We start from the raw sequence: 23858 nt of genomic DNA on the forward strand, positions 1-23858 counted from the left end.
AAGCTTTGTTCACATCAGCTACTACATTATGTTCTAGGCTGGACAGCGCTTTCAGTAATCACCTTGACATGATTCCCTAGGGTTTCCTGAGCTCAATTTCACACCTTAAACTGAAATCCGGGCCATGCAAGGGAGAAACTTGGTCTGAGTTGATGCTTTAGGCTCAAGTATATTCGAATACCCTAACATGCAAAGAGAATTAATATTTGTTATGAAGCGCTATGCTCTTTTAAGCTTAACGAATTGTTCGTCCAAAAAATAGAGCTGGAAATGGGAGTTCGAATTCTAATAAGAAAACCTATTTACTCGTGGACATAAAACACATGCATCGTGCTAGCAGCATATGCTCTCTTGAACTGTGCAACACTACAACTAATAGCCTTTCAACAATTTGAAGCCTTGAGCTATTCAGGATTTCTATCAGATTTCGGATTGGTTTGGTTTTATTTAACACTCATCTTAGATTTCGGATCTGAACTCTGAAGTGATCACTCCTGAAGCTGGAATCACCCTGATGGCCTAATGGATGAAGATTATTTGCAAGGCTGCAACCTATCAATTGTGAAAATGAGAAATGACAACAAGAACTTAGAATCATAGATCTGAAGTAAAAAAAAAAAAACGAATTTAAACAAGAGAGAATTGGAACAAACCGTCCCAAACATAATCATCCGTTCAAATTACAAATTACATTACAATTGAGATCTACCATCTCCTTTCTGCATGAAATGACCCATATCTTGGGAGAAGATTGATCAACCCTTGCTCGTTGCCAAGAGAGTTATAATTCCATATTGGTTACGTGAATTTGATCAATTCTGGTAGGCTTACAACAACTTGCAGTTTGTAAGGTCCAAACTTCTGTTTCAGGTACCTGTCAATCAAGGTGGCATCATGACTTTCAATGGGTTGTTAGACTTGTAGTCATGGGTTTCACCAACCGAAACAAACAAATGTGAATCAGATCATGTGGTTCTCTTTCTCATCTAACATTCTTGCCTGCCGAACAGGACTTTTTGGAGCAGCAGTTCCCACCTCTTTGTTGACAATTGATTCATCTATATGGTCACAATTCTTCTCTTTCAAGGTATTAGAATTGTTCATGGTTGCAGATCTCATTGCCCGTGGCAACTTCAAGGGAACATCCGACTCAACCATATTACTCTCTGCATTAATTGGGGCTTCACTGTTTTCTGGTTGGTCCAAGGGTGGAGCAACTGGAACAAGTTGAAGGGATGTTTTCCGCCATTTCTTTCTTTGGATTGGCTTTGGTGCATTTGACTTGGGCTGCATGAATTTAGACTTGCGTTAGCATAGGAATGTAGAATTACGAACAAAGTGTTTGATAAGTAGACCCATGAAAGGAGTTTAGTTAGAACTGCCATAGCCTGCCATGCGATTAGGAATCCACCATTAACACAAAGATGGAAATCTCTAGAAAAGATAACAAAAGAAGAGAAATATTACACCAAGAGATTGGCATGACCTGAATTTAACAGAAAAATCAGAGACATGAAAAACTTTCAAAAGTATCAAACCCTTGATAAAAGGTCAAATTAAATATAATATGCAATAAGAAGCATACCAATAATTTCAGAAATGAAAAAACTACTAAATCTTTACAAGTAAAAGTCAAACATACCATTGTGTTCCCAATGTCAGATAGGGGCTTCCTCTGTGTCCCACCATCTTCATTCGCTTCAGTTAGTGCACCTTGAAGCAGCATTGTACCATGGGAGACAAGGGCTCTATTCTTCTCTATTTCATCATTACCACTACAGTTTCCACTGCCTTCAGTCACATCTGATGGAAGTGATTCATCCATCTTTATTTTAACAGCTCCTCTATTTGCACACTTAGCTTCTTTACAGCCACAAGCTACACCACAAGTGGCCCCCGCAGCACGGCATTCACATTTTGCAGTCTTGCATGAGGAAGCTCTACTACAGCTACATGCACTTGATACTGGTCCAAGTTTAGAGATTGTTTCCTCACATGTGGTCTCTAGGTTAATGCCATCTGGAGCACTGACATCCAAGGGATGGGTTGTAACTGTTGTTCGCACTCTAGTTTTAGAACTCTTCTTGACACGGCGTTTGCCAGATTCCACCCACTCATCATCGATTGACTCAGATTCTTCCCCACTAGAACAATCTGATTCAGATATGTCCATATCCAACAACTCTGGGTTCACTCCACCATAACTGAAGATAATGGAGCTTCGAGGACCCTTATGCCAATCAGAGCAAGCATAAGCAGCAGATCATGGCCTGTCTCAATGACAAATCTTACCCTAATGAATATAAAGGGATAGAAAAGGGGAGTACCTTGCGCAGGTCATAGATGTGTCCTTCCCCAATGTTTGGGATGTGATCCAGAGAGTTTGTCGCATTATCAATAGGGCAGCTCTTCAATGTTAGTTTCTAACATACTTCTATCAATGTGCAGTAGAGCAGATTGAAGAGAGAAGATAGATTGTATGATGGAATAGTTTGCATGGAGGAAATCAGAATGAAGAACAAAAATAAAAGTTTATGACATGCAACCTGATAACATTTAGAACTTTCTGTACAGCATAATAGGATACAATGAAGCAAAATAGGTTAACCAATTTTCATAGGAAACAAGAAAAAGTAGAAATTTACCAAGTATACAAGACAATAAGACAGTTAAGCATTCTTTCCAAAGTGCAGTTATAAGAATCCGTTTTAACTGTTATTATATTGCTTGATCCAAGAGTTGGCAGGCATAGTTCACATTTCATACCCAATGCTAGCAGCTCAACTCAGATGGACACCAAGGGAAATTCTAACAGCTGTGCACATGCTAACAGCAAAGGTTTTTCAAATCTGATAGCACCACTGAAGTTTGATTACACTAGAAGGACACATTAGCCTTAATCTCTGATGGTTGTAACCCTCTAACAAACTGCAACGATTGAGTATATAAGACTACCTCTCCATCAGCTGGAGGTAGACCTGAATTTTCCCAAGTTCCCTCTTCTCTCTTTCCCTCTTTCCCCTTCCCCAAACAACCATTCAGGAAGTTGAGCTCCCCCAACACAGCTCATATCTATCAAACTACTTCCAAGCAGTGCCTTTATTTAAATTAAAATAGGTTTCAAGTTACAATTTTGTTGAATGAAGTTATTCATTGAATAGGAGCAGCAAATTTGTACAAACTTGATGCAACCCAATTAATTTTATTTCCAATACCATTGAATTAGGGGTGATCAGTTTCAGCCTGGCCTAGAAATTCTGCACTTGGGCAATGGGTCATCATGGACTTGGTTGGGCTTAGTACCTATGATATGGGTTATAGTCAAAGGCCCAAACCCGACCCAGCCCATACCCCAGGGCCTGAAATATAAGCCCAGGATCAGGTTTGTACAGGCCTGGGCCAGGCTTTGGGCCTATGACATAAATTAATAAAAAATTATTTATTTATAATATTTTATATCATATGATGTACAACACAAAAAAAATATATTGCACGAGCTGGGCTGGGTAAGACTTGGCTTGGCTTTGTGCCTATGCCATTAAGAAATATGAGCTTCAACACTCATGTCTGTCTATCCTTATATAGATCAAAGCAAGGCTTTCACTCAATACTGAGTATTGTCCCACATTGCCTAATTATTAGAATAAAGGCCTATAAGGACAAAATAGAGAACAAGCTATTCTCTCATACATGAGTTGACTCATGTGTATGAGAGAACATTTGTATATGTATTATACATAAAATATAATATATACATATAATTATATATATATATATATATTATAATAATATAATATTTTATAATATAAATATAGTATGTAAAATATATAATATATGTTGTGGGTTGGACTGAGCTTGAAGCATTGGGCCTAGGCTCAACCCTGAAATTTCTGGGCCTGAAGTGGGCCCAGGCCAAGCCTAGACGCAAGACCTAGGCTCGAGCATGGAAATTTCCTGGCTTCTAGTCTAGGCTGGAAATGATCACCCCAGCTTGGACCTAGGTTGCGTTCAGGCCCAAGCCAGCAAATTTCTGGGACGGGCTTAGGCCTAGTATGAGCCACAGTTATTTATATATTAAAAATAATATGCATACATTTATGACTCATTTTATTTTATATTAATATTATATATAAATAGATACACTATAACACATAATATGTACTATATAAAATATTTTATATTACATAAAGTATAACATAAGATTTATGCATATATTATTTGTTACATATTATACATAGTTGTCAAGGTGATGCCTAGCCAACAAGGTACCCATGAAGGGTCATGTACTCACCTCGCTTAACTGTCCATCTATTTTGCACATAGTACATACTGCTATGGAGTATGGAACACTTTTATATTCTTTACTTTTAGAGGTTATAATAATAAAATAGACATTATTAAACTAAAATATTCATTTCATGGGCTTATAATCAAAATAATGGTTTCCAGTATAATAAAAAACAATGATTTCCAGTATCATGATTAGGGGGTTGTCACCTTTATGAAAAATGGAGATGCACTGAAAAAGAAATAAAGAATTTGTAAACTAGAAAATTAAGCACCATCCTATAGGAATTACAAAATACGTTTCACATGAGTATTAGCATTTGTATTTGTTATAATTGCAAAAGCTTTTCTTTGATATGAAGAGGATGAACACTGAGAGCATGAGATATAAACATTAAAGAGTGACAACAGAAGAAACCTATCAAGTTCTCATAGTTGCCAAAAGAACCATCATCCACAACATAATGTAAAACACACCAAGAGTGCCAAGACAGGGATAGGCTCAAGAGTATTGGGATGTGAAGTTGGGAGTTCTTTTAATATACTACTAAGCATGCACATGCTTTGCACATGTCAATTCTAGATAATAATAATGATAGTATTAATGTATCAAAATTTTTCTATTAATATGTTTTTTATTTTTTGTTTTTTAATATTAATCAGATGAAAATTGCAAAATCCAAATCTGATTACATAAACACCTCATCCAAATATGTGATAAAAGGACCTTTTTGTAATGTTTTATCTTTTTTGTGTATCTTTGTTGGTTTGTTCATTTATCAAAGAAATGTAAGATTTAAATATAGCAAATTGAATGAGGTGAAAAGTAGTAATTCAATTTACAAGTTAACCCTCCTAATTAAATAAGGACTAAATTCAAAAATAAGTATTTTAGTCAAAAGAAAGTTCCACAATCTTATTCACATTTTTAATAGTAGTGTAAATGTAGAATTATAGATGTGCTCAATTTTTCTATAATTTTTGTGTATTTATGTGTGTAAAAATAATTCTGAGTTTCTAATGTCACATGTATTTATACATGTCTGAATGTTTCCTTTTCAAATTTTGTGTTTTTATATTTTATTAATTTTTATTTTTATTTATGACATTAAATGTTAACACGTTTGACCCAAAAGTTGAACAATTGGTCTTAGCAAACAGTAAAATAATGTAATTTTTTCTTGGTTCTAAATTATGTATTTCATTTTCATTATCAACAAAAATAATTCTTGTTTATTACACTTATTTTTAATTTGATTGATAAAAATATTTGAAATGTGTCTATTCGTTTCTACATTTCTGTAATTCTCTATATTTATTTCTATTTTAAATTTTTTATTACCTAAATGTGACTCCATAGGTTGATCAATTTGATTCGGATGGTTGAATTGCTTACCCACCACTTGGATAAAGAATGGTCTTATTTTTCAGTTAGTTTTAAAATATATGAGTTTATAGTTTAAAAAGGTTGACATAGATCTAATCAGTATCATTTATTAGTGAAAACTACCTTAAATATAGGATTTAATAAGAGAAAATGGGAGTTAATACCTTAAGTATAAGACTTAAAGGTAGGGGATTGAATGAGGTGGAAAGTAATAATTGATGTTATATTTTTAACTCTTACAATCAGAGATTGACTAAATAGACAAATATGGGCATTTTAGTAGCCATTAAGGCTGGCATTAAAACTGTAATAAAATAACTTTTATACCCTTTCACAAACAAAGAAATAGAGGGTAATTTAGTCCAAAAAACTTCCACTCTACATCCACACTTTTATATATAGTATAGATTTGGGAATTCCAATTGAAGCTAAAGCATCTACAAGTTTTACAAGGCAATCAGTGGTGGATAGAATGGAAAATAGATTGGCGACTTAGAAATGTAAAACAATTTTGTTGGTTGATAGGACTACTGTTATTAAGAATGGTTTTTCCAATTTCTCTATTTTTTTCCTATTTGTTTTAAATTTTCTAGCAAAATAGCAGATCAGACTTATCAGTTAGGAAAAAAATCAACAGGATTTTTAGTAGAATGGTGGTAGAAGGAAGAAAATACGTTTTGTGAAGTGGGATAAAGCATGCAGGACCATGGAGTATGGTGTTTGAGGGTTAGAAGAATTAAATAACTAGATGATGTATTATTATAAAAATGGTTATAGAGGTTTCGAAAAGAGAGCCATGTTTTGTGAAGAAGGAATTTGTAAGATTTGAGTGAGACTAAAACAATTTATGCAAGGAATGATGAGATTCTATGCAGAAGTTGCAAGGTGAAATTTTGGCTCAATGTTTTGAAGAGAGGGGAAAGCACATTGTTTAGTGCCTGGTTTTTGGAAGGCCATTATTGAAAATTAACCCTAAAATGCCAATTGCAAGATAGTGGAAAAAATGTTTTGACAAAATTTTCCAATCATTTTCTATGAAATGATAATTAAAAATCAGAGAATTTTTAACAATGAGAAGAGGAAATTCAAATGGCTGGTGCGGGAGATGGAATTTAAGACATGTTGGATTAAGAGATCAGCTAATTCCCTAGCTGACGGTTTAGCAAAACAAGGGGCAGAAAGGGATTCCTTGTTTTGGGCTAAGTTGTAATGTTAGTGTCCTTGTATCTTTGTATTTTCTTTGTGACTCTTGAAAGATAAGTGTGTTTGTCTTCCACTTGTAAATTTTCTACTGATGAATTAATGAAAGTGTTATTGATCAAAAAAATAATAATTAAAAATCAGAGAGTAACATTGATGATTGAAGGAATTTGTAGTAGCCTAATTCCACCTAGAGTTGGAGCATTTGGTTGGATGTTAGCATTTGACAGCATCCAATGTTGACCATTTGAAATCAAGAGATTTTCAATTCCAAGCATTTAGGCAAAGTTTATTGGACCCATTGTTCCAATAGAGATCTTTTTTATAGCCAAGATTCTCAGCTAATGATGCATTTTTTAATATATATTCTGAGGCAAGCTTATGCTCAACTTTAGACTTTATGGAGATTTTAAAGATGTAATTGATGCTTATGTCAAGTCAGATGTATGCTTGGTTACTTGCAAGCTGAAATCATTTCACCTATCAAATGTAATCTTTCATATTTCACTGAAATTTCCACTTCATTAATATAAAAAAAAAATGCATACATAAATATAGATAACATATTTATATTGCAAGAGACATGCCCTTGTTGTACCTTTGATGTATGCATGGGCTTGCATATTTAAACTTATCTAGTGATGCAGATCCATTCAATACCAAATTTTAGTTGTGTCCTAGTCCCCTACCAAACAATACCTTAGAGGCATCCATGGGCCTTAAATCTTGCACGTATAAAAGCTTAATACTACTAATAATAAAGAGTTATAACATATTATAACCCCAATAATTGCAAATAGGAGCAGCTTTTAGTGTAGTGTCAAATATGTTCCATAAACCCAGGGAGAGAACTTTGCATATAACGAAAGACAAATTCTAGTTTTAACTATCAAAAAAAAAACAATTTCTAGTTTTTTTATCAATAAGGACAAATTCTAGTCCGTCTACCACTTTTCAAAGAACTAATGATATTCATGTGACAATGAGTATCAGGGAACAGTATAGATCAATTCCTTGCAACTTGTTAGAAAATCGATGGTGTTTGCAAATCTCTAATGGTTATCAACCATTTGTTTTCAGATATCATGTAGAACTAGTAGCCATAATAATACCACCTGGCCGTATGCTGCAACTAAAAGCAACCAAGGACAATTGCCATGTATATAGTCAAATAAGCAGCTAGACCAAGCACCCAATATCTGAACAGAACATATGAAACAAAACAAGCAGCTTTTGTAGCTAAATGTTATTTAACGAGAAATACTATATTTATAATATCATTTACAAGTAAAAATAGGCCAATGGATTACATTCATATCTATGAAAAGAAGAAAGCATGCAATTTGAAAGTGACAATAAATGGCCAGTCTTCTGATATGGGTATAATATGGATAACATTAGCATAGATCACATCATATCCAATAGCTAATTGAGAAACATCTGAAAAGTCAAAGAAACAGGCAAAGTGCACAAACCTGTAACTTTTGCTGACGAAGAATTTCTGTCTTTTCTACTTCCATTTGTTTAACCCAACTAGTTAAGTTCACTACCTTTTCCTTTAGCTCTTGTATTACAGAATCCTTCTCCCTGCAATCTACCTCTTTATCTCGTAACTGACATCTGACAAAGCCAACAATGGAAAGGTAGAATGTATAAAGAACAGGCATTAAGTGGAAATGGAACAACTAAATCAGTAAGAAAACTTCTTATATTTCCACCTAAACATGATCCCAAATTCTAACATATTTTTAATGTCATGATAAAAGGAAGTCTTTACATGGCATCACTTAGAATAGAAAACCTAGAAGCCTGAGGGAAAATGAGAACAAAGCAAACATATAGAATTATCTCCTTTTAACCAAGACCACGCTAGTTCCCTAATTGAACACTTTTTTTTTCAATTAAGCAATGTGCTGTAATGACAATATCAAATTGATTAGGAATAATGAAGTTAATGCTCAAACCTCAAGCAAATATGAAGAATTGGAGTTGGATCTTTTAACAAACTAACCTCTAAACAAACAAAGAAAGGTGTGCTAAAACAATTATTAGTAAATAGACAAGTTAAATTTAGATAATCAAAGAAAATAAAATGAAAAGGAACCATTCTCTAGAAATGAAAACAATATATGTGAAACCACCTTGTCCAAGTCATAGTTTCTACACCCCACCAACCAAAAGATCAGTCATCAAAATAAACTACAATACCCAAATATGGAGTGATATAGTGGGTAAAACAAAATGCAACTGCATCAAAATCATTGCAGAAGAACAAACTCAATACATGCACTGGTATATAAATATACACATATTACACATACATGTATAGAAAATGAGAGAGAGGTACCTTGAAGAAGATGCCAAATTGAACAAATAATTCATAACATTTTTGGCTTCTCCAATGGATCGGATTTGATTCCACCGGCCCCTCCCACTGAAGACACGTTCACGCTCCTCTGCCTCTGACAACTGTGAGGCCATGGACACCAGGGTGCTAGATGAAGTGGCCAACATATTTTCAAGTGCAAAAATCCTTGAATTTCTTGCACCAGGAGACATTGTCTGAGGGCAGTCACTGTAATGGTTGCCATTTTTGCATACCAAGGTTTTTATGCATGAGAGTCAAGAGACCAAATAATGTAGCAACAGACAACAGCATAACCGGTCACTAGAAACAAGGCATAGCAGCAAGAGAATTTACCTCATATTTTTCTGTTTTAGCAATTCTGCTTCTTCCTTTAGGCTTGCTACCTCCTTTGCCATGGCAGCCCTCCTAATAACAAGGTAGACAACTTATCATCACATACATGAATTTATACATATATCATCAACATCTACACTTTGACCCAACCATATAGAGTTTCCTAGATGAATCCTCTTCCACCATTCCATTCTATTCAGTGTCATATACTCGTATTCATTGTTAAATCATCGGTCATATCAATATAGGGGTCATTGCTTGATGTAATGCTAAAATCTTGGAGTGACAAGAACAAAATGCAGGTTCTTATCTGAGACCGGTCACTTTGTGCCAAAGATTGGAGTCCATTCATCCATCCCAAGATCCCTCTCCCCCTCCCAGATAGCTAGGACCAACATTGGGTAATAGCCTTGTGTGTTTGTAAAGATAGATAGAAAGATAGATAGGTGGATACTTAAGTCAAATTGAAAAAAAAAAAAAAAACAAGCAAAGCAAAGCTGACCAGAAAAGCGGTAAACCCACCCACAGAAAAATGATAAATCGAAATTAAACAGAAACAAATATTCCACAATTTGTTCTACAAGTCTATAAGCAGAACGTCTAGCCAAATTACTGAGAAAGAAAAGAGTTGTATAATTACAATTTTTTCTTAGCATCCTATTTCAATAATTTTGCAAGCTACTAGGATTCATGTAGCCAACCCCATATAGCTGGGACAAGGCAGGGATGACAATGACTAAGGAACCGTGGCAGAGGAAGTGGATTAGTAGTTATATGACTAGTCTAACTTGACACAAATGAATTAGAATCACACGGAAAGAAGTGCATGTGAAACCATGAAATAGTAATAATTGTATTATTTAACTTCAGATGAGGGACAGATCTTTTCAACTATCTGCACTACTAAGGTAAAGGCCATCTATCAGTAACTTATGCTTCTCCTATGCATGTCCAATTAAGAGATTTTAATCAGTTTTCTTTTCTATAATAATTACTGAGAATAGTTTCACATTCTGAACCATGTGAATCTCTTGTAGACAGGATCCATAAAGAAACTAAACTCTTTGATGTAGAAAGTAAGAACAGTTCACAAGCAAACCAGAAAAATACAATTGGCGGCTTTGAGTGAAGAATTGAAAGAGCTAAAACCCAAATTAGGGCTTACGCTTCCATTTGCCGCTCATACTCTGAACGAACTTCATGCACTCGTACAGCGACTTCAAGCTCATGTTCAATTGCCTGCATCAATGCCTTGAAAAAAAAAATACATTTTAGCAAATACACCTTGTCCACATGTATGCTCAGGCATATGGCTTATGCAAGTTACAAGCACATTATATCTTTCTTAGTTCTTACTCCTAGCAAAATAAAAAAGGAACTCAATAACATATTTTTGCTAAATAATATCCATGGTTCACTACAATACCTTAATTCCAGGACCATTTGCATTTCCAGCACCTATGAAATCATAAAATCCAAAGATATAATTATGTTAAGAAAAAAATACTGAACAAAGCAATAATTCTTCTTACCAGATACTTCACGTGATGAAGCTTTCCTAGCTTCCAATAGCTCTTTTAGTCGTTTTGTAGCCATAGAAGCTTCTTCAGTCTTCCGTTGCAAAACCTGACATGAACAAGCAAATTTGAATATACAACCGGTATACTTGCGGAATGTCTTTAACTTCTTAGAATAATAATGCATTTACCATCTTTTGTCTCTGATTCAAGGCCAATAGCTTATGCATTTCATACTCATTCCTTCTCCCCTCCTTTTTGAGCTATTAATTGAAAAGATAAATTCCTATTAGACCATCCAGAATGACAGATAAATCACAACAAAACAGAGAATATATTTTTCGCATGAAGATGGTGGAACTGATTATTACTGTAACTTATACTGTGTTTGGAAACAACGTAAATGCCGATTCGGTGCATTATTGCACCCCAGTCCTGATTTGCACATATTTGGAAACGATATGAAAATACCCTTAAGGTCGAAGTAAACTTGCAAACTTATCAGAGTTTACTTCAATCTTGGGGCAAAAAACTACTTTGATTTTAACAAAGTAAATATTTTTTATCAGTAAAAGTAAATTTATTAAAGAAAAGGATATGAGAATTAGTACAGAGATTGGGTAGCCTCGGCTACCCCAAATGCCCAATAACATTCCACCCAATATTTTCCTTACAATCTTATAATAGAGCCCAGAAACATTGTTCCTTATTAGCCCCTTGCTTTGCTAGCTAATCCGCAAGCCCGTTTGCTACTCTTGGAGTCCACTGAACTATTAACTGGATGTCTTTTGTGATGTGCTTAATTTTCTTGATATCATTTCTTAATATCCATGGAGTCTTTCCATCCGGTCCCACTTTGCATGCACCTGAACTGGAGGTGTCATGATTTATAGCATATTATTGCATTTACACTGTTTCCAAACCAGCCTTTTAAGTGTAAAGCCCATCCACATTATAAAAGCATATTACCAGAACACTGAAACAAACATTCATTCTAATACTATAAACAGTCTCAAATCTTTGAAAAAAAAAGCAGTGATTAGGTCAACCAAAACAATGGAGTATGGATTTAGCATAAATGTAACATATGCCCCTTTGATGCCTTAGAGACAACACTAGCCAAGTGTTGATCACAAAAAGCCTTGAAACTAGATGCTGATCATATTAGTAGCTGCACATAGGCTGCTTTCTTAGGCAGGCTAGTGTAGGTCAGAGAAGACCTAAGGAGCTAGGTCAAGCCAACCAGAAATTATTGAAAGTCAAAAGCATTCAATGCCCAAAAGGGACACAAGGATTGTTATTTTAGAATTTAAATATTGCAGGGTTGTTGCATTTGAATAGACATCAACTTTTTCATTTTGTTGATATGCAGGCCCTAACCCTTTCAATTAATTCAACAAACCCCAAAATGAAACCCAACAGCTTCAGTGACAAAGAAGGAAAAAATAGTAGCCAAAAACGTACATGGTTAAATGATGACATGTATTTATAGTGTTCATAGCGAAGTCAATTTATAAATCACATGATGGAATTAGGGAACTAGAACAAGCATGAGATTGATCTGTCTATTGATCTATACTTGGAGAGACAAGAACAAGGAAAACGAAAGAATCTGGATTGGTTTGGAGTAATATCAAAGCTTGGATAATAGTAGCTCAAAATTATTAACATAAATCTATAGCAGCTATTATTAAATGATACAAGCAGATCAGAGCAGGTAATGCCATGTGATACATTAGCTATAAAGCAACAATATATAACACATCAACTGAAAGGAAAGAAACTGAAAAAATAAGACTGTATCCCCAAAAGAAAAAAAAAAAAAAAAAGACAAATAGACAGGTGAAACAAATGAGTAAGCTATCTAAAGAAAACTAGATACAGGTATACAGCCCATGGACAGTGATGTCATAGAAAAAAAATTGAAAGGTCAACATAAATAAGATTGTTATAGATAAAACCTAATCAGTGACCTCACCTAACAGCTTAAGCTTTTAAGTTGAATGATTCTTTCACATGGGTGGGTTTGTGCTTGTGCATGCTTCAAGCCCAATGGGCTTTCACATGAGGGGCGTGTTAGAGAATAAAAACCTATTCAGGGACCTCACCTAACAGCTTAAGCTTTTAGGCTAAACGGTTCTTTAACAAAGAAAAACATTTGAAGCATATAATTTCCTAGCAAATGGCTTTGAGAAAAAGAAATGAGTGAAGACATTGGCATTTACAAAGATACTCCCATTCTAACAAGTAGGTCTATTGTCAAATTACAGGTTAAAACTACAGCTGTCAATTATAATCAGGTCTTATCAGGTCAGATGAATCAGACCTGATAGTCCCAAACTCCCAATTACAAACACTAAAGGGTCTGGTTTGGAACTGGTTCTGCATATTTACTCACTGAATTGGGACTGGGTCTGCCATAAACTGTGGCAGACCACACTCATTGACAGCACTGATGCAAATCCATGCAACATAGGAATTGGTCAACTTAAGTTTTAAGAGTAAAAGGCCAATTTCTAGTGTTGGTCCCAGCTATCTAGGATCTTGGTCTTGGGAGAGGTAGACTGGATACAAACATGAACATTTAGCATTTTGCACACAGTGACCGCTTTCATACTCAAACTTGTTTCCTCACTCCTGTCAGCCCAAGATTTTACCATTAAACCAGCAATGGGCCCTGATTGAAGTCTTTGAGTAAAGGAATTCATTGTTAGTAATAGAGTAAATTATCTTAAAGAATTCTTTGAATTTTGAGAAATTAAAGTTGTAATCACATGACTTTTCTTCAAGCCTATTTTTCAAGGACCAAACGATCTGTTGGTTATTGATTCATCCATCAAATTAGAATTATGTCTTGTAAATCTAAAGTCTTTTGATAGAACAGGGATTGTTTTACTAATAGGGTGTTAGTCTATGATGAAATTTCAGTCTACATTTTTTCTTCACCTGTTGTGTTAGTTTTGGTTTGTTTAGCTAGGACTAGTAATGGTTTGTTAGAGTTGTTTTAGGAGCTAGAGTCATTATTTGAGTGTCCCTATCAGTTAATTACAAGTTCACCAGTTCCTGAGTAATTATAAGTTATCTTGGCTTAATTTCCTAGTTGAGTTTGCGATCTATATGAGGATATAAGAGCCCTCGTGTAGACACTAAAAATGGTCATTGTAATTGCATTATTGCACATTAGAGGAATTCTTTTAATGAATAAAAGTTCAACTTAGTGGATTCTGATGGTTGAAATGTATTTTCTCCCTTTTTTCATTACTTATTTCTTCTTCTGAGTGACCTGTCTCTTTGCTGTCTTATCAAGTAGCAAGAGCTCTTCTCTTTCTTGCTAATCTCCTGCCCATTCTTAAGTGGACAGCAAGCTGTTTACTTGCTTCTCCATATTCATTCTTCATCATGAACTCATGATCATCCAAATAGTCTTAGTTCACACTACAAAGCCCATGATGAGATCTGAAAGTGGTAGGATCTACTTGTTCTACACTAGAATCGCTATAATAAATTAACCAGGTTCGACCCAAGCAGATCTGGATCTGTACTAAAAATATCACTAGATTATGCTTGGACCTAACAGATCAGCAACATGCATATACCTGAAGGACTTCCTTTTCACGTGATGCTTTCCATGACCGAAACTGTTCAGACTCTTGTTTGATCTTATGTTGCAACTGGACCTGAAAATGAAAATGATTAAGAGCTTGGTAGGTATCTCACCAACTAGATAAATTATATCTTGCAATAAGTGTGCACCTTTTGAGTTTTTATTCTCTGAATCTCTTCTTGTAATCTTTTTGCTGCTTCGTCACTCTTCTGCTTTTGTCTCAAAAGTTGAGATTGAGCATCTTGCTTCTTCTTCAACTCTGACACCTGCAACATCAAAAAAAAGTGGTAATAAGCTTCAAAAATGTGATGGAAGTTAACGAAGGTAAAGAAAAAAGGACCAACCTGTGCTTCAAGAGTATTCAATTTTTGAAGATATTCCTCCTTTAACTTTTGAGCGCCACCATCTGAAGCAGATGAAATATTTGCAAGATTGCACTTCAGTTCATCTATCTCTTTCTGCAAAATAACAACAAAAACCATTAAGAAATAATCATCAAGAGTCTTCACTTCAAAGCTTCACAAACAAATTTACCATCAAAGCTTTCTTTTCTTGCTCCAACTCATGAACTTTCTTCTCATAATGTTGTTTCAGGACTGAATTATCGACTTTTGTAAATCGCTTCATTTCAGCCTTCATTAAACAGAAAAATTGGCAGAATGAATAATGGAACAGTACGAACAAGAACTAAGAATGTTTAGAGATGTATCTGCTACCAGTTCTTCCAATATTTACTTTTCATTTCTTCTTCTAATAATGATCAAGTCAAAGCTTATCCATCAAAACCCAAACTGGAAAGCAAAGTTCCCACTGATAGTATAGTTATTGTAATGTAAGCAAGCTCTAAGATCACATCTTTGGAATAAAATCCAGTTGGAAAAGCAAATCCAATTAGAGACTTCACCAGTGTGCATGAAAAAAGAAGGCCAAAGAAAAGCAATATTTAATGCAAGCTTTTTACCACATTGTTTCAAGTTTCAGGAAACTAGTATATCTCAACCAACCAAGAAATACCCACTAAACTATGTAGTGAATTCAGAACATAAATAAATTTAGAGTAAAAACAGTTTGCATTCTACAGAATCATACCCCATAAACTCATATTGTATCTAAGATCATGGAAGTTTCTTTATATCTCATCCCTAATTAAATACGAAGCTCAAGGTGATCAAGTTATGCTAAAATTCCAAATCATTTGCCATAGATCAAAACCAAAGACCAAGTTGAGCTATATAAGGTGAGTGAAGTCATCCTCTGCAATTAAATGTGAAGATTGAAAGGTGATATTGATGGTTTAGAAAAGAAAGCATATTAACCTCCTTTTGTTCAAGACGCTTGTCCAATTCTTGGAGCTCACGGTCCAGTTGATCTTGAATGGAAGTATGTTCCAACTCTTTTTCAACTTCATCCATTTCATCTGCATGTGAATTGTGAACCCAGTCATATATCACTAAGATTTCACTGAGAAATTCAAACTTGAAAACTGGACAATGACAATTGAGCAAAAACACTTCCATTAAAACACTAAAACAAACTTAGAAATTCTACCATATGTAGTCAATCACAGGCACACACATTTACAGAGAGAGAGAGAGAGAGAGAGAAAGAGAGGAAAGAATAGATATCAAGTGTTGTCTTCTGTGCACATCCCCTGGGCCAACCATGTGTAGTTCCATTCAAAACAATGTTGTCAAAATCTTACGATTCACAATTTGAATCATGAAACCCAAGGGTTTCAATTTGAATCTTATGTCCGAATCTTTTTCTGCAAAAATCTTACGATTTATACGATTCAAATAAATTCAATTAAGAATTATTTCTCTACTTTGTGATGTTTTTGTTTATATTTAGTTTTGTCAAGGGAGATTTTCTTTTAAGCCCTTACTAGAAAATTATTTATTTACGTTATTTAAGACTACAAATTGAGTTTATTTTCCACCATATGTAGGTTAAAGAGCCTTTGTATGTGCATTTGTTTGACTTTCAAGTCAAAATTGATTATATCATCTCAGGCTTCTATTGCATAAGTGGTTAATTCTATTATTTTAGGTACATATATGGTATATAAATTAAAAATAGGGTAAAGTCATTTTCCTATATATATTTATCCCTTTAATATATTTATATTTATTTTTTTGACAAGTTTATAAAAAAAATCTTACAATTTACAATACGATTCACAATTCGACTCAACTTTCTCTACGACTACGATTTTCAAAACATTGATCCAAAATATAATGAGATTAGATTTGATATGATATTAATAAAGAATAGCAATAACATAGGAAGACTGGTGAATATGAAGCATCAGAGAATTTCAGATCACTCAAACGAATCAAGCACAAAAAGATAAACTTCAATAAAATGATGTAACACAATTAGAACAAGAGGCTCACCAGAAACCTCAGTGGCTTTTCTATCACAAACAGATGGAAGGTCATGGAGACCTGCTGCAAGATAGGCATGTTTTGACCGCAGACCATCATCTTCCAAATTGAGAGAATCCATAAAACGAGTGCTACTAGAGTTATTCAGGCTCTGTAGCCGTAGCAGTTCTCCTTCAAGTTCTTGAATTTTTGAGACATAGGCCTTCATTAGGTCAAATTCCTGAAGAAGGAAAGATGTTAGAACACAAGTAAAGCCATGAATCTCTGATCATAGAGGTTACACAAGAAAAATAGATCCAAATAAAAAAAGTTTCAACAAACCTGTTTCATATTACCACAATCAATCTCATCCCAACATTTTGCATTTCGAGCTGATTCAATTTTCATAATCAATTTATCTTTCTCAACCTGAGAAATTAAAATGAGATACATGAAAGATTTTAATTGGATTTGAACGTGTTTAAAATAAGCATTGCTAACTTGCATGAGGAGAATTGCTCAATGTAGAACGATAATGAGGCAAAGATGCTATCAAATTATATGAAAACAGTAACATCTTAAACAAGAACTTATTCTTTGCATTGCTTAAAAATGAGCATTCTCGTCAAACTCAGCAAACTCTAAGGGGTACAGGTAAAATCCAAAGAACAAAGTTGGTCTGTTGGATATTTCATTTGTAGGTGTAGCATTAAAATGCAGCCTTGCAGTAGCCTTAAGAAACATTTAGTCAAGTATTCAAACAAATTAGACAAACCTGAGCATCAATAGCCCGTTGTGATAGATGATCACAAGCAATTTGACGTTCCTGAAGCTCCCGGTGTAGCTCTGCATTGCTTGCTTCAAGTACTGAGATTTTGTGCTTAAGAATCTAGAACCAGAAAGATTTTTTTTCTCATAAGTTTGATTCCCATGAAAACAATATCATTCATCAACATATCTTGTAGATTTTATACCTCGAGCTCATCAAAAGATATACCACCTTCACCACGAAAACAAAGAAGCTCAGCCTGTAACTGTTCAATTTGGCTCCGCATTCTTTGCATCTGAGCTGCCACTGGGTCACGATTGACCTGCAACAGTACCAGTTAAATACTTAAGTTTGATAGTTTGATGGGAAAAAATCCAAGGGAGGGTATCTAAAATTTTGACTTACAATAGCCTTGTTCTGAATGTTGCGAGCTCGATTGGCATACTTCAAGGTGTTTAATGTTTCCTCAGCATTTGTATCAGCAGGACTCACACAAGCTATAACAAGAATATAGTAAAATAAAATAAAGGCAGAATGGGCAATGAACTCTAGAAAGTGCAAAATAGAAATTATAGTCTCTATAATTTTATTCTTACCCAATTAAATGGGAAAAAAGCAAGAACAAATGAGAAGCAACTCACCAATCATAACCGTTTTGCTATTTCCTCCAAGAGAATCCTGCAAAATGTAAAACATCAATAAGCAGTAAGAACTTTATCATTTACTTTCATTTAGCACAACTTCCAAATTTCAATATAACACTTTTTATAATATTTTCAGCACTGGAAACACTCAAAATAGCACAATTACAGCTGATGATAGTTGCAGACCCTATCAAAGGAAAGTATCTGAACTTAACGCCATCAGCTAAAACATACAAGCCCATGTTTTACCACCTCAAAGGTTCCAATATTGACAAGATAGAACAGGAGTGCATCCCTCTTTGTTGTAGCGTGTTTTTTGAGGGACAATTCTCTACTTTGTATTCTGTTTGGTGCTCTGCAGCTCTGTTTTTGAGTAGTTAAAGTTTCTTTATTTAATATATATTCAGTTGTTTATCAAAAAAATATCATTTTATGACTTTCTGATAATAAATTTTTTGATACTTGTCAAGAGAAATCGGAAAGGGAAAAAATGAATTGATTTTTATATTACAATCATATATTATTTAAAGGTAGCATCAAAAGCCATTGAATTCTCTTCAAAACTTCAATTTTACTTGGTATAACTGGATTTCAAATATTATTCTAGTCGTGGATTCATTATGATAAAACAAATTCTTAAAGAATACTAAATAGTGATTAATGAACAATACTAGCTTCACTTGTCTCCTTCGATGTATTTAACTCCATCAATAATAATGATGAAAAGTTTACTCATTTTAAATTGCACATTTTATTTGACAAAAAAGTATATAATAGAAGAAAGTTTTATATCACAAGTATTTACAAAATTTGCACTGGCATCTTACGAACTCTTTACAACTTAACATAACCAGTCATTGACTAAATAATGACCAGGGTGAAATAATATCAAACATAGAATGTATTAGTTTTGTCAAAACCATGAAAAGGGTAATATTTTCAATTAAACTACAACTAGGACAATTTGACCCCATCAGTGATTATAACAGAAGGGGGAATTTACCTGCAATAACCGTGTTAGCTTGCTATCACGATATGGAACGTGCCCTCCTTCCTTTCTCTTTTTGTCATCGCCAAGAGCACTTATCACATTTCCAAGAGCCAATAATCCCTTGTTGATATGAATTCCTAGGTTCAATATGAAGTGTACTCCATAAGCCAACAGCTTATCAAAAGAGAAACTGATTAACCTTTGAATGATTTAACTTATAGCCACCTTCTTTGAAACGCAAGCCATCTGCTCCTGTCCGTTTTGCACGCTCAGAACCAGCAAGATCCACTAAGTGAAGCTTTGCACATAGAATATCATCACCAGCGTCATCATCGGTTCCTAACGTGTTAACACAGCGAGAATTTTTCTTTTGCTCCATAGATATTGTGAAGATAGCATGGGAACGACTATAAGACAGAATGACAGAAACCAAAGAGAAGGGATTAAAATGTAAGCCAAGACATGATACTACTACTACAGCAGTATTGCAAGGACTATCCTAAACGGGTGACATGTGCACACTGGACATCCATTGGAATCTGACACTATGGATTCTTCAAGATACTTCTACGTAACAATTCCCTTTTATCCCCTAGTTTATTCGAATTTGACATAAATGAATAGATAATATAGAAAAATTACCATTTTTCATGTTAAATGCTAATTAGATACAAAGACAACATTTTTTACAGGTATTTAATGTCATAGTTCAAAAAATATGAACAATTTTAATAGTATATACTTTTTCATAGACATGTCTATGAATCCATGTTTTCTCATCTTGCCAAGTCAGACTACTAAGTATCTTGTTTCCAATATTCATGTCTGTGTTCATGCAACACTGTACTACAAACACTTGCACATGCATGTGTGTGTTACATGCATGTCAGCATAGACAAAATAAGTGATCCTATTTATTAACCTCTTGAGCCAATTTAGCGTTCAAATCAAAAAGATAAACTATGTCAATCATTTGTTACTTTGTAATGTATACCAATGTGCAGTACCAAGACTTACCATACTGAGGTTCCTTTTGCTCATTAGGCCATATGCATTATACATCTCTCTTTTTGTTAAATGTAACTACAGTATTTGAAGACTGGTTCATTTGGAACTACTCAACTTTCAAAAGAATCTTGTATGTAATGCAAGTAACTATGAATTGAGATAAATGTAACGAAATATACTGAAAGTAGAAATAAAAAATTCCACATATGCATAATGCTAAAATGAACCACGTAACCTAGACCATCCTAAAAGAAAAGGTGGGTCGAGTAGAGAATCTCCCTAAAATGACCACACCAATTTCTTCCACATGGAGGAATCCTGCAGCCAACCCAGATAGTTCTAAAGTAGAAAACTCTCTGGATCATTCATATGCACATCTCCATGGTCCACGTCAGCCCTATGCCCCCACATTATATTGTTAACCTTGCTTTTTTTAAATTCAAAATGCCCTTAAAATGGGCTTATGTTGAGGCAAGGTTTTTTGGGCCAAAACATTCCACAAATGCAGAGTCAAGAGTGGAAAAAGAAGCATGGGGAAAATTCTTTTAGTTTCCTACATCCAAATTAATGTACCACAGGGAAGGTTCCAAGTTCCTTTGTACCTTTTTAGTATCTTTGCATTTATATATAAATATAACCTTCAGTTGTTAGGAAATTTGAACTCATTCAAATATTAAGTTGCAAGTAAAGCAATAAAGTTTAAGGAGAATGTAATGATGCATGCCTGTTGGAGCATGAAGCAAGGCCAAGATGAAATGAGATCAGCAAAGAGAAGCACAAAAAAGGCCATATGATGATTTTCAAGAACATGATTAGGATAGAATGAAGTATAAGTTAACTTTGGGATGTAAAAGATGCAATCAATAATCATCAGATCAGCTGAGAGGAAACATAATCATGACATTTGTGCAAAAACAAGGTGAAATCAGATGGGCTAAGAATGCAAAATAGAATCAACATGACCATAAGGAACTCTATAGGAAAAGGCACAGAAGCACGTAAGTTAAAAGGCGATCCCATTCTAGATAAGTACATAGTGCAAACTATTCAGAAACAAACACAAATGACGGGACAACATGTAGATTAAAGAACAAGTCAAGAAAGACTATCATAGATATCCATATGGTCAATAAAGGATACCAACCTTGATTGACTATTCATATTGGTACTTCCAGTAGCACGAGACAAGGAACCCTTCGACAAAAATGCTGCCATCTCTTCTTTTGTTCTCACCTCTGGCTCAGTAACGCCAGCAAGTGTTATGCCCCCACTTGCTGTTTCTCTAATCTGAATAGGAACTCTTGCAGGCACAGAAGATTTGGCAAGAGAAACCCCTTCAGCCTTTGTAGACACATTTGGGTTTGGATCAAGCAGATCAAAAACTTCCTCTTTGAAAATCTGTCAGCCAACAATAAAAAAAAAAAAAAAAAAAAAAGTCTATGAACCAAAAAACAATAAAACAAATTAAGCACATAAACAGAAAGCCTAAAATCTAAAAGGGAAGTAACGAAGTATCTAACCTCAATAAATGATACCCTAATAAGAAATTCCGTTTTTTCATTCTTTGCCTCTACCCTTGAAAATATAGTTTCCATCACTTTTGGTATAATCCCACAACTATTTTCTTCCCCGGTGTAGTTGGTTCCCATTGTATAAGTCTTCCCCGAACCAGTCTGCGCAGAAGGAAAATACAGCATTTAAGTTAATAATAGAACAATAAACATGATAAATGTTACTAAGGTAGAAAATAAATGAAATCAAGAACATAAACAATAATCAAATGTATCACCTGGCCATAAGCAAGAACTGTAGCATTATAGCCATGAAAAAGTGCATCAACCAACGGGGCAACGCAATCCTCAAATATTGAAGAAGAAGGTGAAGCAGTACTCCCATACACATAGTCAAACGTAAATGCATGCGAACCAATTTGCACCTTTATCATTATCAACCAGTCGAGCAACAACGAGAAGTCAAGGTTACAATCTCAAACCACACTTCACCCTCCAATAATTATGAGAAGGGGAAAGCCAAAAAGGAAAGTAAACAAATTAGATAAAAAATAGTAAGATCGATATGGTACTTGTGGTTCCCCGGGAACAACAGTGATACAATCCGTACATCCCACCAGAAGCTCTGTAGTAATGAGTGGCCTAATATTGACGGCCACTCTAACGCACTGAGACGAATCCTTCTCGTGCGAGGCTCCACTTCCACCTGAAGATTTCATTTCCGAATTCTCCATCTTAAGTTTAATGGAGCTCGTAAACCCCGATCTGAGCAAATAAGTAGCATTACAGCAGTAAATCAATAGACAGATGTACCAAAAATTACATTAATAACAAAAATAAATAAAATGCAAAAGATGATATCTTTAATCAAAGACCAGTAGAAATGCACCGGAATAACATCTGAAATTTAACAAAAGATAACAAAATCCTGTGAGATTTGACGAATGAGCTAATAAGAAAATCTGAGCAAGAATCAAGGGAAGTTCGAAACATTTTTTCAGTTAAAACATGAGAAGAGTTAGACCCGAGATTACCTATCAATGACGAATAGTTGAATGAATAAATGTAAGGAAGTTGCAGAAAAAAAAAATCGTCAGAAAGAGAACTCACGGCGAAGAGGATGAAAAACGAGGGCTTTTCCGGTCCTACAAGCTAGAAAGGGGTGGTGCTTGCGTTAGCGATGTCTGATGAAATGATGAAAGAGCGATGAGAGAAATTAATTGAAACGGAGAAAAGGCGCCCGCGTCCGAATTCAAAATACGAAACCTGCACGTGCAGATCAACGGGGCGAATGGCGAATCGAGAGATTGGGTATCTGCTTACACGTGAGAATGTGGAGGAAGTTTCTTGACCTTTGACTAGGGTTTAATAGATTTCGGATCAGCTACTAACAAACAGTGCAAACAATGCATTGCAGCCAACAACATACATCGGGAACATCTCCCCATGAACGATAAGGAAGATGCTGTCAATGTCAGCTGCATTACATGTTTGGAACAGTGTTGGTAGCGTTCCTTTGTAGCAGATCACTACCCGGTTTAATATAGTTGAAAATCAAGAGCCATTGCCCGCCGAGTTTAGATCTGCTACCAATAACTGTCTCAATTCTATCCCAAGAAGTTACAATTGCACGTAAGGCTGTATTTGGTTGCAATGCAAATAAATTTGTACTGATGTAAAATTATAATAGTGCAAATAATTTGAATGTAAATTTTAATATATTTTTGTTTCAAAATTTAGTTTATTTTGTTTGATTGCGGTACAAATGAAGTAAATTAAGACATAAAGCAAAATAACGTAAAATCCAAAACAAAATTAAAAGAGAATTTATATTTTTTTCATTTGCACTCCCATGCATTTGTACTAATGCAAA

General features: G+C 34.7%; 1 protein-coding gene across 1 annotated transcript; it reads right to left on the reverse strand.

The window, feature by feature from the left end:
* Positions 1–575: 575 nt before the first annotated feature.
* Positions 576–23232, reverse strand: LOC148876599 (P-loop containing nucleoside triphosphate hydrolases superfamily protein). Its single transcript, XM_088973415.1, has 28 exons — positions 23096–23232; positions 22558–22750; positions 22264–22410; positions 21995–22147; positions 21619–21872; positions 19692–19873; positions 19479–19603; positions 18473–18509; positions 18237–18328; positions 18037–18153; positions 17838–17951; positions 17405–17491; positions 17093–17303; positions 16013–16113; positions 15231–15329; positions 15041–15154; positions 14846–14962; positions 14689–14769; positions 11284–11355; positions 11108–11201; positions 11002–11033; positions 10741–10826; positions 9576–9647; positions 9222–9449; positions 8350–8494; positions 2328–2423; positions 1643–2230; positions 576–1287 (listed from the first exon to the last, which is right to left on the reverse strand). Exons 2-28 carry the CDS (start codon positions 22717–22719, stop codon positions 961–963), a joined length of 3933 nt encoding a protein of 1310 aa, XP_088829541.1. The 5' UTR covers positions 22720–22750; positions 23096–23232; the 3' UTR covers positions 576–960.
* Between the last annotated feature and the right edge of the window lie 626 nt (positions 23233–23858).

Source organism: Nelumbo lutea, chromosome 1 (genome assembly GCF_056320005.1).
Source record: "Nelumbo lutea isolate HS-2025 chromosome 1, American lotus-T2T, whole genome shotgun sequence".
Classification (NCBI taxonomy): domain Eukaryota; kingdom Viridiplantae; phylum Streptophyta; class Magnoliopsida; order Proteales; family Nelumbonaceae; genus Nelumbo; species Nelumbo lutea.

What these genes read in the sequence shown, in the direction of transcription:
- LOC148876599 (XM_088973415.1), bottom strand. Translation starts at nt 22,719, where the DNA reads ATGGAGAATTCGGAAATGAAATCTTCAGGTGGAAGTGGAGCCTCGCAC. An exon ending in TATCTTTTGATGAGCTCGAG is followed by an intron (nt 17,952 to 18,036) that starts GTATAAAATCTA and finishes TTCTGGTTCTAG; the next exon opens with ATTCTTAAGCACAAAATCTC. An exon ending in ATTGTGGTAATATGAAACAG is followed by an intron (nt 17,304 to 17,404) that starts GTTTGTTGAAAC and finishes TTCCTTCTTCAG; the next exon opens with GAATTTGACCTAATGAAGGC.